Here is an 18,334-nt window from a genome sequence, read left to right as displayed (position 1 = left end):
TGGAAAATGAAATTAAAAGGTACATTTATCTTGGTATAAAACAGTTTTAAAATATGTATTTTCCATGAACTTTCGATGTATCATTTTAGGAGATGCTAGAAATACCAGCAGGATGTACTATACCATCTGTCCTGCTATTTCCCCTTCCCCACTCTCCTAACTGTTGGGGATTCCTACACTGTACAGAAATGCAGTTTCCCTTAAAGGAGATGTCTCTTAATACCTTCTACACATACTTACCAGGACACTTAAAAAATCACAAAGAGTAACAAAACATCTACAGAGAAGCACTTACATCCTTTTTGCTTATCATGACTCTTACAACCATTTGTCTGAGCTGTTGAAATTAGGAAGAGTAAGAGAGGAATACAACCTTGAGGGAATGTATCCTTTATCCCTCTAACTTGGTAACATCACTTTGGGTGAATTTATTTGAAGCCTGTTCACACTCTTGGGTCAGTCAACAGAGAGAATGAAGGTGAAACAATACACTATAATTCCGTATGGTAAAAATCTAGTCACTGGGTTCCAGAAACAGAAAGGATGTGGGTTTATGTAACTGCATGGAATCTTCTGGAAGACAAACATGAATGACATATCACTGCATGGACAGAAAAGGAAGTTTCAAAGAAAACTAGAAAGACAAACAGCTACCTCTTTAGAACCAGATGGATCTCCTCGCTCACAGGGAAGAGGGAAATAAAGAGGAAAATCATTGAAAAAGAAAGTAAGACACAGAATATGAAAGGTGAGCAGTGACTCATACTTTGCTTCCTCACCTTCTGGGCCCCAGCAAAAGCATGATAGTAACAGGAAACATAAGTCATTATGGCTCTTTCATCAGGTCTGGCAGTGCAGACTAAATCTGTGTGGAGAGAAGAAGGTTAACTGCTTGGATGTCCTATTACCAGCAGGCTTGTGCTAAGTGCTTCCTCAGAGAAGTCAGAGGCAGGAATCCTCCACCCCTACCTCGATACACTTGTGCTGTAAACTTTTGTCTCATTTTTTTTAATCACACCTGAAATGTCATCACTCTCTGTGCACTTCTGAGCACCACCATGGGACATAAAGGGATTGCAAACAGGAGTGCACAGCCATCCCACAACAGCCCGACAAGAATGGCATGCTGATGGCCACAAGGAGGCCTCCAAAATGCACACAACAGCACATTTCCAGCACTTTCTGTTACAATGTATAGGGAAGATCCCGAGGTTAACAGGATCCTTTCTCCAAGTCCACGTAGAACACATGAGCCCACGGATTTAAGGCTAACATTCACCTCGGAAAAGGTTCACGAAACAACATGGAGAAACATTTTTTTTTCCCCTTACAGGCTTTTAAAAGCACAGTAGACAGTGGAGATGAGGAAGTTTCCTCAGTTTTTATTTCAGATGACAGTTCTTGGGTGAACAGGCCAGTGAACCACTTTAAGGTCAACAGCAGCAGGTAGGAAGGCAAGGAAGGATTCACGAAGAGGCAGTAACAATCTGACAGAAGGGGATATAAACCTAACATCACAATGAAAGCACAGCAGAAGTCAGAGCCATGGTTACATATACTTCACTGATGCTATGTCTACATGTGGGTCGCAAAGCTACAAGGCAACATGCACAGTACACTTGTTTGGCAGTCACATCACATCATGCTCCACACCCAAGTTTCTAACTGCTCACCAGAAGATTCCACCAAGACAACAACACAGTGTAAGAGCATTCAAAAGGAAACAAGAAGAAATGCAATAGAAGATAGGAGGAAATGAATACACTGCTAACAGATTTCATCAGCCACAAAGGATAAAAAGAGTGAATGTAAGCTTAGATCCAGCTTTAGAAACCAAGAGAAAAACTGAAGAACTGAGAAGAATGCTAACAAGGTCAAAGTGACAATGATGAGATCATATATGAGTGTGTGAATACTAAACTCATCTTTATGTCTAGGATATTAAAAATGTACTAATGAACCAGAAGATTAATTTACTCAGTGCTGCTTAGCCTCTCTTTAATTCTGGCTATTAATTCAATCGGTAAACTGAGTAGTTATTTATTGTATGGAAAGGTCAAAGAAAAGATCATACAAATACAAATTTAGTTTAGAGAAGACAGATGGACACAGGGGAAAATAAATGTTCCATGTTTCTACTTCATTCTTTTTGTTGCTTTCCCCTTTTAAAGAGCTTTTGGAAATCCTGAATAGTATGTAAGAGTTAACACCCAATTATATAGGTGTTTAATAAAATGGTTACATGAACAAATAGTCGATATTAGAATCCTAATGAAAAAATCACCATCACAGTTTGAACTGTAACTCTTCCAAAAAGATTTGCAGAAGTCCTTCTAACCTGTAGACGTGATCACATTTGGAAGGTAGGTCTTAATAAATATAATCGAGTGAAGATGTGAATATGTTGGAATAGGAAGGGTCTTTAAGCCTATGTGACTGGTATCCTTGATAAGAAAGAAGAGGAGAGACACTGGCAAACAGAAAAGAAGGGTGTGTGAAGATCAAGGCAGAAGTTGGATTAATGCAGCCATAGGCTAATGAATAGGGCTCCTGGAGGCTGCAGGCCCTGCCAACACCTTCATTTGCAGCTCCCGAAATGCAGGAGAAATGCAGTCTCTCTAAGCCACCCCGTTTGGGGTTATTTCTTCCAGTAACCCTAAACAGACACCAAAAAAGAAGAGGAGAAATGGGAAATGATTGACGATAGTCATGTTCTTTGAAGCAATACAATGAATTCAAGTTCCCTGAGAACAGGATGTGCACCTCATATATATCGAGGTCTCCTGCAGTACCTGGCAGAGGGTCTTATTCATATAAGAATAAGGTGCTTTGTATAGGTAGGTGCTTAATATAATATCTCTGTGGAGGGATATGTAAATCAGAAATAAGTGAAATGAATAAATGGTCTTACCTATGCTTTAAAAGGTGTGTCAGATGATTCACAATAATTTACTACATAAAAAGGGTATAACATACTTGAAATTAGTCCTAAGAATGTGTAATGATAAAGTACAAAATACACTTCCAAAGTTTTAATTTAGAGCAATTAAAAATAAACCTCAGGGACAGGCATGCAACATAGTGGTCAAGATGCCACTTGAGATGCTCTCACCTGTCATGTCAGCATATCTAATGTGTGTGTTTCTGCTCTGCTTCCAATTCCTCAATTTCCTACTAACGGGTACCCCAGAATACAAAGATGATGGCACAAAGACTTGGGTCCCTGCCACCTATGTGGGAGACCCAGATGGAGTCCTACCTAGGCTCCTGCCTTGGCCTGACCCAGACAGGGCTGGCATTTGGAAAATGGATCAGCAGGTGGAAGATCTATGCTTGCTTCTGTCACTCTGCCTTTCAAATAAAAACAAATAGAAACTTAAAAGAAATGTGGATGTTTGTGAGGTACACATATGCTGACTAGTCCACCATCTAGATTTCAATTCTATAACTTACTAGCTGGAAAGGATTTTTGTTTTCCTTAAGCATGTCACAAAGGAATTTACTGAACTTGTTTATCATCGGTAAAAACAATGCATAGTGTTTCTGAAAATTACAAGCAAATATGAACTTTTAGCCAAATCCAATTTTCCCTGTAGTTTTTCTGGCTTGCTTTTGAACAGAATTTTATATTTTTCTTTGCATCAACAAGGTACACATGAAATTCTCTATTACTCATGTGGGCAGTGACAGAAACTTGTTACAAATCATACTATTTAAAAAAACCAGCTCTAAAGTTTTATAGCTCTAAAGTTTTCCACACATAGCTGTAGCACTTATAGTCTACATACTTTTCTCTAACTCCAAAAACACATTTTTCATCTCACCTTCAGCATCCAACATTTTAGGAATATCCAGGTGCTTCTCTGCAATTTCCATAGCCAGGTTAATATTTCCTATGGGGTCATCCTGTATTTAAAAAACACAACCAATTTAAAGAAAAATACTTTGACCCAGGCCTTGTGCTTTTTAAACGTTTAGACCATCACCAAAACCACAGATGCCACACAATCCATGCACACTCTAATTCACAAAAGCGAAGCAAAAGGTTTAGCAGAACAAATGTTTTACACACAGGAAGCAAGTTGTTAGAGATTTTCTTGTTGTCAAGAAAGGACACATCAGAGTTTATTTTTACACAACTCAAAATGCTTCTAAAAGAAAACATTAAAAATAAAACTTTCCAGGTCTGGATGGAGTTGATTGTGGAGAATATTTACTCCCAAACCTGAGTGTTATGTACAAGAAAGCTGGTGGACAGAGAGATGAAAGAGATGTGCAGATACGTGAAATTTGTAGCTCATGAAAGGGTGTTACGAGATGGCTAAAAACAATAACAATTAAGTTCCTGTATCATGAAAGGCTAGAAGAATTTTTTTTAATCTTAGCATTTTCAGTAAACTATTAAGGAATTTTTGTTTCACAATTAGTTATTTCCTATAAAACTGACTAAATACACGTGCTCTGAAATTTCATCAAAGATAACACTGAAATATTCAGCATTTTTTACTTTGATTACAGAAATTTAATACTGTGACTCTGTAATTGGATGGGAATTAAAACAGAAATATCAGGCCCGGAGAAGTAGCTTAGTAACTAAAGCCCTTGCCTCGAACGCGCTGGTTCTAATCCGGGCAGCCCCACTTCCCATCCAGCTCCCTGCCTGTGGTCTGGAAAAGCAGTAGAGGACGGCCCAAAGCCTTGGAACCCTGCACCCATGTAGGAGACCTGGAAGAAGCTCTGGTCTTCTGGCTTCGGATCGGAGTAGTTTTAGCTGTTGTGGCTGCTTGGGGAGTGAATCGGCGGACAGAAGATCTTTCTCTCTATCTCTCTTCCTCTCTGTATATCTGCCTTTCCAATAAAAATAAATAAATCTTAAAAAACCAGAAAAATCATAAGGAAAAGTGTCATTCATCTAGGGAAGACTTTCATGGATTTTAATAGCAAAGCCATCGATACACTTTGGAAACAGCAATGGGTATACTCTTCTTGACACTGAAATATCTGAAAAGTGCCAGGATCAAAAATACATTCATATCTCTCAACTAGGAAACCCAAGCCATCTGGCATTGTAGAGTCTACAGTTATCTCGAGCAAAAGTCACTTTAAACAGCATTTTAATAAATTGCATTTGATTGAAAGCAGCATATCATTGAGCTTACTGTGCATTTTATACCAAGTGTTTATGAAGCCAAATATCTCAGTAGAAGCTTTTTTTCTCAACTAAGTATTCAAGAATGACTGTGACATTTAAAACATAGAGTGGTGATTCTGAGGCTTTGTGGAAACCATCTCACAGAGATTGTAACTTGAAGAGATAAAATGTGGCAATTAAGTATTTCCTAGCTCTACTACTGGCTGTGTGACCCTGGAGGCATTACTGAGCTTTTTACTTTCTTCCTAAGTAGAACCAAAATTACACACCTACTTTCTAGGGTTCCTGAGTATTGTGAAGCGTGAATGAACATGTATACATAGATACACACACATATATACACATACATGTTGATATATAATAGTGTGTCTGATGTAGTACTATGTGAGTATCAGCTTTTATCATATTATTAACATTTTTCCTAGTTATCTTGGATGGCCAATTATCAAAGGTTATAAAAAATTGACCACTATTAACTGTGGTTGAAACGAGGCTTATTCAGAATAACATCCTCATTTTGCAAATAAGGATTAATTGGGAAAAAAATACAGTCTTTATGTTTGACACATTCCAAAGAAACCTGAAGCGTAAGAAAGTACATGCATTGAAAAGTTGAGTAGCTCCAGTCACCCCACCTTCTTAGGCAACTTTATAGCATGATGTTATAATCATTAGGATGCATGTCAATCCTTCATGTGCTGCTCCATAGTCAAGGAGACAGGCTAGGGAAGAGGGAGGTGGGTAGGTGATGCACTAAATAGGTGGAAGAAGCCAGAACTTTCTCTATGATATCCATGCCACACAGGTGAAGTCAGCATGCAGCACGACCAGGTTCCTCACCAAAACACAGCAACACAATGTGACCAGCCAGCTAAGCACACCAGCGCTTGGGAGATCACATGCTGTGGAACCATGGCAATGGGCACCACAGGAGGGTCATGCTTCATCCTTCAGGCTTTGCATTATTACTCCAAAGGCAACATATACTATCCACCACAAGATTAAAATGGGGCACTGATTTCTTTTTTCCATCACTGACTACATTTTTATATTTGAAAGCAGGATGGAACTAGACAGAGTGCTCCCACAGGCCAATTACTCAGCCAGGGTTGGGCTGGGACCAAAGCCAACAGCAAGGAATACAATCTAGACATAAAAAAATTATTTGAGTCCATCACTGCTGCCTGCAGCAGCAGGAAGCTGGAGCCAAAAACCAGAGCCAAGAATCAAATGTGCAGGCACTCTAATCATGGGCATGGGTACCGTAGCCACCAGGTTAGCTATCTTAAAACAAAGAATTTGAGTACCAATCTAAGATGTATGCACACAAAAGCCTAGGTTTAAAGGAATAAGCTGTATAAGTTGAATTTTCTGAGGCAGTGGGAAGGAGAGCAAAACCAAACCCACTATAGACATCTAATATCTTACATCAATAATGAAACAGTTACGAAGTATCCCTTATGTAAGCAATAAGTTTATCAACTACAACTTCCAAGATTAAAAGAAATTTAAAAACTTTTTGGAGTGTTTGAACCTTTCTTCCTTTCCCCCCAAAGACAAAGGGTCCTTCAAAAATTCACAGAAAATGTGAAAGAAGAAACCACACATGGATTCCAAAAACAACTCTATAACAAAATAAAGTTTTAACTCCATGTTTCCATGGATCTTTTCAAGCACTCTCCTAGGTTTCACTTTTCTTATTTACAATCCAGAAACGTCAAATGTCTTCAGAATCACATGTAAAGCCTTCATGAGAAATCCAGCCACATGAAAAACCTAGTTTATTCTGAGCAAGACTTGTGCTCCTGTCCTCCCTAAGTTATCAAGCAAGTGTTTTCCTGGCCACCCTTCACATGTGCATCATGAAAAGGCGAGCTCGAAGAACATGGTGGATTTTGTTTTTGTCTTTTTGTTTTCTATCCTCAGTGGTCTTTCCTGCTGGGAGTGCCAAGGTTTATGTCACTGGGTGCTGATGTGCTGATTCTCAGGGTGGCATGCTGGGGTGCACACAGGCGGGGATAGGGCATGCCGGGCTACCCAGAATAACCTTGTTAAGCTTTGAGTAGTCGATGAGGTCAGGCCGGTGTCTGTGGATAAGGGCACAGAGCCCAAGGCCATCTTTCCAGCTTCACCGCCGTACAGAGGAACAGGAACATGGGTTAGTGGAAGGAACGCAGCAGCCAGGCTCCATGCTCTCTGCCTGGGCTGGTCTCTCTTCAGTATGACTCCAAGAATGTATCTTCTCCCTTCTCCCCAAGCCCTCCCCCTCCCAGGTACCCCAAGAAAGTCTGTGATCCCTTGAATGCCCATCTGTTTTCCTAGGGTCTACTCTGAACTTCCACCTTCTGCTTCTCCCCTTACCAGAGCCAGCACAATGCCTGGCCTCACCAGGAGATATCCCTCTCTTGCTATCCTTGCTTCCCAGGGACAAGCTACCTGTTTCCCATTCAGGCCCTTAGTCCTGAGTCTGCCCAGTGAACATGCACGTGACTGTCTACACTGACCATGTGAGGGTCATGCTTTCTCCAAAAGTCTTTCAGACACATTAAAAGCCACCACTGCTAGCTCCCATGCCTGCCTCTATTTTAAAGTTCTTTATTTCTTTATTTTAAAAGGCAAAGGCATGAGGATGAGGGAGGTCACACGAAAAGCAGGGCATCTTGTGATCCAGCCTACTTCTTCACAGAGGCCAGCACTCAATACTCCAGGGCCTGACAGCAGCTTCAAGGAAAGCCGGCAGTGTGAGCTAGGTTCCTCAAGGAGTCAGAGGTACAGAGGGACCCTGGGGAGAGTGTCAGGGCCACACTGCTGGAGCTGTGAGCCCAGTCATGACCAGAGGAAGAAAAGCAAGAAGGTTGGAAGCCAGTTTGGGAGCTCCGACTTGACACTGGTGGAAGGGCTCAGCTGTCCCTCTCCTCTCAGCTGCCCAATAGTCTGTAACATGGACAAGAAAGGCCATGTCCAGAGCCCTGACACTTGCAAAACACCTTAAAAATATTGTTAACAGGAAGAACTTCCTCAATTTGTCTCTGTAGTGCATCCTTTCCTCCTGATTCTCCACAGCCAGTAAGGGACCCACCTTCCCCTCCAAAGGACAAAAATGGAACCAATTCTGCTACTTAGAATAGTGACAAAAACACTGGGGATGGACAAAACACTGAAGTAAGTGACAGCGCCATGCCTCTGCACAATTCCTGGTCTGCATCCATCTTACTTCCTAAGCTCCCTTGGGTCTCCAGCAGAGGAAGGCTGATGGACTAAGTGTCCTCCTGTTTTCCACAGGACCCAGGGCTTATGGTGTAGCTACCATGAGAGTGTGCAGACTCTACTGGGCCTGTCTCTTTCACTGAGAAGCAGCGACCACTCTTGCATCCTCTCTCAGTGCCACATGAAAGTCATGGCCAAGTGCAGTCCTCTAGCCCCATGCTCTGTCCCTGCACACTCTCATATAGGCAGTCAGAATTGTTTCATCAGCATTCTAGGCCTGGGTCAAATGTTTGCCCTGGAGAGACTCTTAGAATTCTCTAGCCTTTATTTTCCAGTGTATATAAAATGCCTCTGAGACAGGAGGAAGCCAACACCGTGCTCAACTAACACCATTCTCCCAGTCAACCCTGGTCCCAGGGAGACCCAAAGGTCCCCTAGAATCCCATACGCTCACCTGGTGTGGAAGTTCTGAATGTTCACATTTCTATAAGGAGCGGTCTTCCTCTGACACCAAAGTAGCAGACCTTCCTTGGCAGACGTTTCTGGAATGACAGCCGAGAACAGTGTCCATAGGCAATACTTACTGCTCAGGTCACCCAACTCCTCAATGCTTTTCACGCAGACCTCCCAGAAAGATTGAGCACCAAATGCTTCACCTCTCCCCATGGCCTCTGCAAATGCCTGGGAGCTGCAACCCTGATTAGCTTCTGTAGCCACTCAGAGGACTACAAAAGAATGATGCTGGAGCGGCCCAAAGTCACATTTAGAAACAAAAGTACTGGGCCCTGCATGATGGCTCAATTGGCTAATCCTCCCCTTCCACACACCAGGATCCCATAAGGGCACTGGTTCATGGCCTGGCTGCTCCATTTCCCATCCAGCTGCCTGCTTGTGGCCTGGTAAGGCAGTGGATGATGGTCCAAGTTTTTGGGTCCTGCACCCATGTAGTAGACCAGGAAGAAGCCTCTGGCTCCTGGCTTTGTATCGGCTCAGGTCCAGCCATTGCAGCTAATTGTGGAGTGAAACAGCAGATGGAAGGTCTTTCTCTGTCTCTTCTTTGTAAATCCGTCTTTCCAATTAAAATAAATCTAAACAAACAAACAAAAATCTAACAAGACCAGACTTCAGAGTGACTGGCAACTTGGCCATTTTCTTTCTTTCCTTCTTCCCCTTCTTTTCTTATCCTTCCTTCTTTCTTTCCTTCCTTTCTTCCTTCCTTCCTCTCTCTCACTCTCTCTTTCTTTTAATGAAAGCAATAATTTAAAAGTGTGGGCTCACTCCTAGGTAAGAAAATATTGGGGACATTTGTTTTTCTAGAACAGTGACTGTGATGCGTGAAAAGATGTGCTTGGCAGACTAGTAGGATCTCTCTGGCATCATTAACATGTTAGTAAAGCTTAGAACTGGGCACAGCTTCATCCTTTGCATTAGCTTAATGTTGATTGCATATAATTATGAAATACACAAACACGAAAAAAATGAGAGCAGTCCAGAGTACAATCCACACCAGAAAACATCTGTGTGCAGTTACAACAGCCTGTCACTTAATTCATATATAATCCAGATTTTTCAGCAAGGTGGAATTCATGGGGGTCACAATATCCTGAAGTTATTTCCATACCCAGTGATTATATAATACCCCCAAAGATTTTTACGATAAACTTCAAATTTGTCCATTTGAGCTCTGAGCAGGTTAAAAGAAACCTGTGGTAGCCATGAAGATGCTGCTGAGATGTCCCGCAGCTGGGAGTACAGGGCTGCCCGTTGGTGTATCCCTGCTCCAGTGCTGCCACTGAAGCCACACTTCTAGAGGCTTCTCCTGCCTCAGCTGACACAGGACTCCTCACCAGCACAGCTGAATCAACCTCTCAGACCTGTACTCCAAACCTCTCCCTGCCCCCTTCTCGGTTCCAGTATCAGCCTAGAGCTTGGGTCTGAAAGACTTTACAGCCATCCTCTGTTCCTTCCCCTTCACCCTGTTATGGGTCTTTTGCCAAGAAATCTACTATACTTCTCCTAAGGGTTAAATATTATTGTTCCCTTTCTACTACCATCACTACATTCATGTATTGACGTTCTAAACCCTGGTGTGATGGTATTGCAGAGGAAGCCTTGGGAGTGATTATGATTAGAGGAGATCCTGAGGGAAGGGCCCTGTGATGGGATATGCACATAATCTTAAAAAAGACAACAGAGTGCTTGCTAATGCTTTCTCTGTACCCCTGCAACCCATCATGTAAAAACAAAGTAGCTCACCAGAACCATACCATGCCAGAAATCTGACCTTGGATTTACTATTTATTTATTAGAAAGTCAGATTTACAGAGAGAAGGAGAGACATAGAGAAAGCTCTTTCATTGTCCGGTTCACCCCCCAAATGGCTGTAACGGCCGAGCCTTCCATTATATGAAGGATGTGGAGCTGATTTTTTTTTTCAAATCAAAGTAATCATTCACCTAATCTGTTCACTGTAATTCAGACTTTTCTTTGACTTAAAACCTGTATGAAATATATACTACTCCAACGTTTCATGAGCTTTAGGAATAACCAGAATGATTTCTCTTCATATGTCTTATCTAGGAAAAACAGGTTAGGGAAAAAGACTCAAAGTTCTTAGATTAAATTAAAATATCAATTGATGTAGATGCTAAAATATGGAACCTTATAACTGGTTGTTCTGCTAGCTATGTGCCTGCCTATCTATCCTCATGGCCTGGACCTAAGCAGTTAATAAACAAGAGTGCATCTGGCAGATATAATGAGCTATTTTTAAAGTTTAAATGAAATTTTGGTTAGAAAAGTAAACACAGGTAAAGCAGATTGAGAGAATGTCTAAAGTGCTCCAGAAATTTAGATGTACATGTCAATGAATTTCACCTCGTCTTGACTGGAGTATGTCTGAACACTCCTAGGTTCTGGACACTGAATGAGGCTTCAGTGACTTACTGGGCTGATCTGAGCAATAATGGCAACCCAAGTCCTCCAACCCCAAGTTTGTTTTTAGACCTTCAGCAAGAGATTAACAAGTTTGTACCAAGTGCAGGTGTAGGGGAGCCTGAAATGTGACCATCTGATATGTTCATGTCCTCACACAAAATCCTGGCATGTTTATAAAAAGCATGTTATAAACTGGCAGTGCCATTTGTCATTCTATCACACAAACTGCACAGCACTCCAAGGAACCCCATCTACATTTGAACTGTCCATTCAACAGGCATATTAATCTCTCAGTTTCTTGCCTGTAGGGGACCCATCATTCTTTTGAAGGAAACAAGGTCCTCAAAGAGTTTGATTCTAAGTGAAGTCTTTTTCTGCATAATATACATCGTTAAAACAAAGATTTTTTTTGTGGATATAGAAACTAAGTGGTATAAAAACAAAGTAAAAATATGTTAGCAAAATAACATCTAAACACTAAAGAATAAATGCTTTAAAAGGTTTGGGAGGTTTGTATTGAAATCAGTAATCTTGAATTTCTTAATCTTTTGAAGAGTAGATCAATATATCCTTTCATTGTAACATTTTACAAAACACTGATTAGACCACCTTATTTTGGGCACAACAATGATAATATGGAGGTAAATTTCAATGAACAATGTTATTTTTAGCTGCATTTGAAATACAATTAGATTTTTAATTCATATTACCATTTTTTAAAAATTTGTAACTGGGTAAGTATTTGGCATAGATTAACATTCCACTTGAGACACTCACAGGCCACACTAGGATGGCTGGATTTCAGTTCCAGCTCTGTTTCTGATTCCATTTTCCTGCTAGCACAAGCCCCTTTAAGCAGCAGGCTCAAGTAACTGGGTTCTTGTTACCCATACGAGAGACCTAGATCCAGTTCTCAGCTCCTGGTTTCAGCCTGGTCCAGTCCTAGCCAATGTAGGCATTTGGGGAGTAAACCAGCATGTTGGAATGCATGCACATTCTTTTTCTTCCTTAATAAATAACTTTCAAAAGGAAAAATAAAATTAACCAATCAGAAAAAAGCCTGAAGTCAAATTCGTCTGTATAATATTGGCAGAAAAAGACTTGCTATTCCAGCAAATGCAACAGTAAGAAAATATTTTATTAAACTAGCATTTTTCTTTTTAACTGTTTTATTTTTAAATTTTGTTTTATTTGATGTCATTTCTTTTGACGGGCACAGAGACAGAGGAATCTCCCATTTGCTGGCTCACTCCTCAAAAACCCACAATAGCAAGGGCTGAGCTAGGCCAAAGCCAGGAGCCAGGGACTCAATCTGGGTATCTCACATGGCTGGTAGGGACTCAAGAACCTGAGTCCTCACATTAGCAGGAAACTGACCTGGACAGCAGAGCCAGGCCTTCAGCCCAGGCACTCTGATGGGGGATGTGAATGTTCCATGCCAAACACCAACCCCAGCATTTGTTCTTTAGAGAAAATGTATACTGTTGTAATATTTAAACAAAACAATTTATAAAATGAATAAGGTTGCCATAAATTATTATTTGTTTGAAATGGAAAATTTAGGAAACATCTTCATTAACAATAGAGAATATATTTTAAGAAAATTATGATGTATAAAAGTTTTCAAATTCAGACTATTTCTTAATTCAAGCTGTCATTCTTGAGTTTGAATTATTGAGGTTTTAATGCCATCATATCTTAGCTTTCTTTTTAGATGACATAAATGGGTGTTCAGTGCTGAAAAGGAATAATCTTAAGTGAATTAGAAGTTTCTTAAGGGTAAATACCACAGGCTTCGTGTCACCTGGAACAATAACAGGCACCACAGTGGTTCTGAATGCTGACTGATGAATAACTAAAGACCACTCACAAAGACCAGTCAGAGGGTGCTCTGACCGGGGGCAGACTTAGAAAAAACGACCCCATTCCTCTACACTTGCATGCCTGGTTGGCAGGATGACTAGTTGGACAATTCAGAGCAGGGTGAAACACATTCTGCAGTTACATCTTTTGTGACTCATGGGCCAAACCAGGCAAAGACATTTTACAAATGTTAGTTTGACACTTTTCAATAGTGTTGAATTATCAAAATATTTGGGATTGCAGTGGGCGTAAGAGACTAAAGATTTTTATCTTTGGTAGCAGTGCCAAAAATTATGAGTCTATTGCAATGATAAACTGTTGCTAGGCTGGAAGGCAAAGCAACCACAAAGAGAAGGCGGGGTGGGAGAGTGAGAGGTGGGGCAAGGTGGGAAGGAAGAAGGGGGCAAAGAAAACAAACTTGGATGGCAACGGATTATTTTTTGCACCTGAAAGAAAGAAAATATTTCCATTGCAAGTCTAGAGTTCTGTCCTCCTGGTGAATTTACTAGTGTAATAAGCAGCAAAGCTCAGTGCACGCTCATTTTGAAAAGCAACTTCTGTTCTGAACATGTGCTCATCTTTCTCAAAATGATTCCACCCCCGTGAATGAAACAGCGTTGCTGGAATCTTTTCTCCATACCAATATAAAATTGAGGAAAAGACGGTTTACATACCTCTTATCCCATCATTTAGGTGAGTTGTTCATCTTTATGATATGCTATTCAATCATAATTTCAGATAAATTTTAAACCAATGCAATTAGATTCTTATCCATGTGTTTTACCTTCAACTGAAATATCCTGAATAGCAAAGCGAAGGATGATGGTCCAGATCATACCCAGAGTCATTTTCACGTTGCCATCAACAATTTCTACAGGTAAGAAAAACAATGGTGAGATAATGGAGAAAAAGCATCATTGGCATATGCCTTTTGCCCTATTTTTTTCCTATTACTTTAACTTCAAAGCTACTGGAAACTATACATATGAAAAAACAAGTTTATATTTTATGAGCATCACAGTATATTTGAGTATAAATATGATATTCATAACCAAATGTCTTCAGTTTAAATTAATTCTGAGCTAATAATAAACACAAATCTTGCATATGCATTACCAGGAAAATCTACTAAAGAGTTTCCAAAGCTTTAGGACTGACTGTATCAACTAAGGTGTTTAAAGAATGAAATACAGGGCCTAAAATAACAGCCTAGTAGGTAAGTCCTCGCCTTGCATATACCAGGATCCCATAATGGGCAACTGTTCATGTCCAGGCTGCTCCACTTCCTATCCAACTTCCTGCTTGTGGGCTGGGAAAACAGTAGAGGATGGCCTAAAGCTTAGGGACCCTGCACCTGCATGGAAGACCCAGAAGAAGCTCCAGGTTCCTGGCTTTGGATCAGCTTAGCTCCAGCCATTGCAGCCACTTGGGAGGTGAACCAGAGGATGGAAAATCTTTCTCTGTTCCTCCTTCTGTCTGTATATCTGACTTTCCAATAAAAATAAATAATAAATAAATAAACAGAAAAGAAAAAAGAACAAAATTCGGAGAACAGCCTCATCTTTGCCCTGGTCTTTCTCAACACGCTCCCTGTGGGGACAGCAAGGCTGAATTACCAGATTTAGGCAGTCCTAGTTCCTGCCAACCTTGACAGAATTCCAACCTCCTACACAGAACAAAGAGGCCACTTCCTTCATATTAACGGGTTCTTGCTAAGAGTCACTGAAATGTATAAATTCTTCCTTGCTGTAGTAGATGACTCTGGTTTTTTTTTTAAAAGATTTATTTATTTTATTACAAAGTCAGATATACAGAGAGAAGGAGAGACAGAGAGGAAGATCTGCCGTCCGATGAGTCACTCCCTAAGTGACCACAACAGCCAGTGCTGCACTGATCCGAAGCCAGGAACCTGGAACCTCTTCCGGGTCTCCCACGTGGGTGCAGGGTCCCAAAGCTTTGGGCCATCCTCGACTGCTTTCCCAGGCCACAAGCAGGGAGCTGGATGGGAAGTGGAGCTGCCAGGATTACAACCGGCGCCCATATGGGATCCCGGGGCATTCAAGGCGAGGACTTTAGCCGCTAGGCCATGCTGCCGGGCCCGATGACTCTGTTTTTACAAGTAACTCTCACACCTGATTTTCTAGTCACAGTAACATGGTTCTAATTTTTAACAGAGAATCCAACACCAGGTAAGCTCTGTATTGCTGAAAGGGAGGGAGGAAGAAGAAAATTCAAGCTACAGGCCTCATTCTTGCAATATGGAGTCAGGTATGACAGACAGAGCCACCCCTTCACACTTCTCACCTTCTGCCCCAATGGACACCAGTTTCACCCCTTTGCTTGCTATGTAATCCAAAGCTTTGTTGACATTAGCAATTTTGTGGAACCGCATTTTCCCTCGGTCAGGTTTGGGCAGCCTCTCCCCTACAGGATAAGAAGAAAACAGTAAAGACATAACAAAATGTTAGTCCAAAGGCAGCAATATTCAGAGCACACACTCCTTAAACAGAGACAGTTCCCTGTTTCTGCTGTGTCCTAGTTCCTCTCAATCACAGCATGGAGGTAACATTAACAATAACAACAACAAAAACCTAACAATCAAATGGGCCACACAGGAAGCCATGCTGTATAAGCCATATGCTTCAGAGAGTCTGATTTGGCCCACAGGCCAATTTACCAATGAAAAGAGAGAAGCTGTTTAGTTTCCCTGGAGGTGCTGACTAGCTGTTGGAGGAAGTCTTGATGGCCTAGTTCAAATCACCAAGCTGGCTGCCAAGGTTCATCTTAGACACCTGATTATGAAGATATATGGATCAGGGCAGACTTGCTATCATCCTTCCCAGGCACACTTCTCCAACAGTGATCCATTCTCTAGTCCAAGTTTAAACCAGCCAACTGAAACTCAGGGTAAATCATAGCCTCAACAGATTTTAATTCATATGTTCCAGGTCTTGCTGAAAAATATAGTGGCATCTTGGATACACAATAACTTTGGAATATACACTAGCTGAACTGCCAGTAGCCCGGTTGGTGATCATACACACGTCTTTTTAAAAAAAAGTCTCATATTGTCTTGAGGTTGGGAGGTCTAAACATCATTTTAATAAGTCAATTCTAAATAGGGTAATTCCAGGCCAACTGCTCTTTGTAAAGGTTTTTTTAAAATTTATTTGTTTGTTTGTTTGTTTTACCAATTATACCATGTTCTCACCCAGCTAAGTTCAAAGGGAATGTTTATACAGTCATTTTTGAATAGAGGCTTACTACTGATTACACAAAGAAGTGCTTGGGGTGTAACACCAACCTGAGATGACTTCCAACAGTAGCATGAGTTTAAGACCATTCCTGAAGTCTTCCTCGATATTTTCAATTTGGGTGCCAGCTTTCCTTAGATGTGAATTACACCAGGCAGTGAAGGTCTGCAATGAAAACCAGATTCTACTTAGCACAGGCCGATGAGAGGTCAAACTACTTTCTTACACTCGGCACTTGACACACCATACTTCATGGGTCTGCAGCTGCTCAGGCCTTCAAAAGAAAGCAGAATATGGTGGAATGAAGAACTAAAAACCCAAAGATAAGATTTTAGCAAAATTTCCTCTGTAGAGACAAATCTCATTTATTTGCTATCCCAATCTAATTTCTGCTCTGTAAGAAAAACAGCACTGTTTCTATAACCTACAGATTTCTGAAAACCTCTCTTCTTGTGGGGAAGTAAAACTTAGATTAGCATGGGTTTTATTTCCTGCATACAACAAAAATAAGCTTATGGATAGATAATATTTAAAGAATGTTATTCAAAATGCCTTACTTTAGACCATAGGGAGGCTGACATTACGTAACAGTATCTACAACTAGTTTACCTCAGATGATCAATAACCTTAAACTTGTAACTGAATTGATTTTTTAAATACACGATTTTTTTTTTAATGACACCAATACCCTAACTCACATTTCCTAAGCCTTGAACAGGAATCTGGACTTCATGACTAGATGGAGTCCTAGCCTAGAAGAGCTCACAATTACACAGTGTTAACCAATTACTGGGAGCAATCTTCAGTGGTAAATGGATGATATATTAAGTGGCATTCAAAGTCATTCTGTTTATTTTTCAAGCTTCTTTTAACTCAGCTTCCACTTGTGCACTATTTCCTGCCAGCACCAGATTAGAAATTACTCTAGCAGCTGCTGGCTAAGAATGCAAACTGTCCCTTTGCCTTCCGACAGCTGCTGGGCTTGAGAACAAAGTGTCTGTCACGTGACACTCCAGGGTGGAGGGACAGGGGTTGGAGAAACTGGGTTTGTGTACAAAATGAGAAGACCAACCATTCTCATTCAAAATGAGAAGACTGCCCCCACGTAAGACTACAATAGGACAAAGTGTCCTTAACAATTGATTCTTCTGGGTAATAAAGAGGTTTGTCAAGTCTGACTAATAGTCACTGACTTTTAGAAGTATGTCATGGCATTAAAGTTAAAGACAAGCAGGAAATGCAAGCATTTTCTTGTATCTGCAGTAATAACTGAGGGCCTTAATAATAATTGTCTTTCCTAAAAGAAATAAACTCTTTAAACCAAAACAGATCTAAACAGAAAAGATACTCTATACAGTTTGGATCAATAATCAGTATGGATGGTAGCCCCTGTTGAACTATTGGTAGCAACTATTGGAATCAATTAAGATGAAAGGATATGTAACTTTTGGCTCTGCAGTTGTACCAGCTATCATTCAGGCACTCAGAAGTCACATGTGCCTGTGGTTACTGTGTTTAAGTGTTATTTATTTATTTTTATTGTAAAGGCAAAATCACAGAGAGAAGGAGAGACAGAGAGAATGATCTTCCATCAGGTAGTTCACTACCCAAATGGCCACAATGGCCTGACCTGAGCTGATCTGAAGCCAGGAGCCAGGAGCCTCCTCTAGGTCTTCCATGCCTGTGCAAGGTCCCAATGCTTTGGGCCATATTCCATTGCTTTTCCAGGTGCATTAGCAGGGAGCTGGACGGGAAGTGGAGCAACTTGGACATGAGCTGGTGCCCATATAGGATGCCGTGTTTGCAGGCAGAGGATTAGCAAATTGAGCCATTGTGCTGGCTCCAGATAGAACCATTTAAAATCACTGCGTTTGATTTTTTTTTTTTTTTTTTTTTTGCTGAAGGTAACATTCCTTTGGGA

General features: G+C 40.8%; 1 protein-coding gene across 1 annotated transcript in view; it reads right to left on the bottom strand.

Annotated features, from left to right (window-relative positions):
- ACTN2 (actinin alpha 2) overlaps nt 1–18,334 on the bottom strand; it is a 70,627-nt gene that overhangs the window by 28,964 nt on the left and 23,329 nt on the right. The window contains exons 2-7 of the mRNA XM_004578515.4: nt 16,464–16,578; nt 15,464–15,583; nt 13,944–14,030; nt 8,814–8,901; nt 7,200–7,278; nt 3,825–3,906 (exon numbers count right to left, since the gene is read on the bottom strand). Coding sequence (XP_004578572.2) covers nt 3,825–3,906; nt 7,200–7,278; nt 8,814–8,901; nt 13,944–14,030; nt 15,464–15,583; nt 16,464–16,578 — 571 coding nt within the window. The remainder of the gene's footprint in view (nt 1–3,824; nt 3,907–7,199; nt 7,279–8,813; nt 8,902–13,943; nt 14,031–15,463; nt 15,584–16,463; nt 16,579–18,334) is intronic.

Source organism: Ochotona princeps, chromosome 10 (genome assembly GCF_030435755.1).
Source record: "Ochotona princeps isolate mOchPri1 chromosome 10, mOchPri1.hap1, whole genome shotgun sequence".
Taxonomy (NCBI): Eukaryota; Metazoa; Chordata; class Mammalia; order Lagomorpha; family Ochotonidae; genus Ochotona; species Ochotona princeps.
Note: the sequence above shows the minus strand (reverse complement) of the source record. Positions and strands in the feature narration are given on the sequence as shown.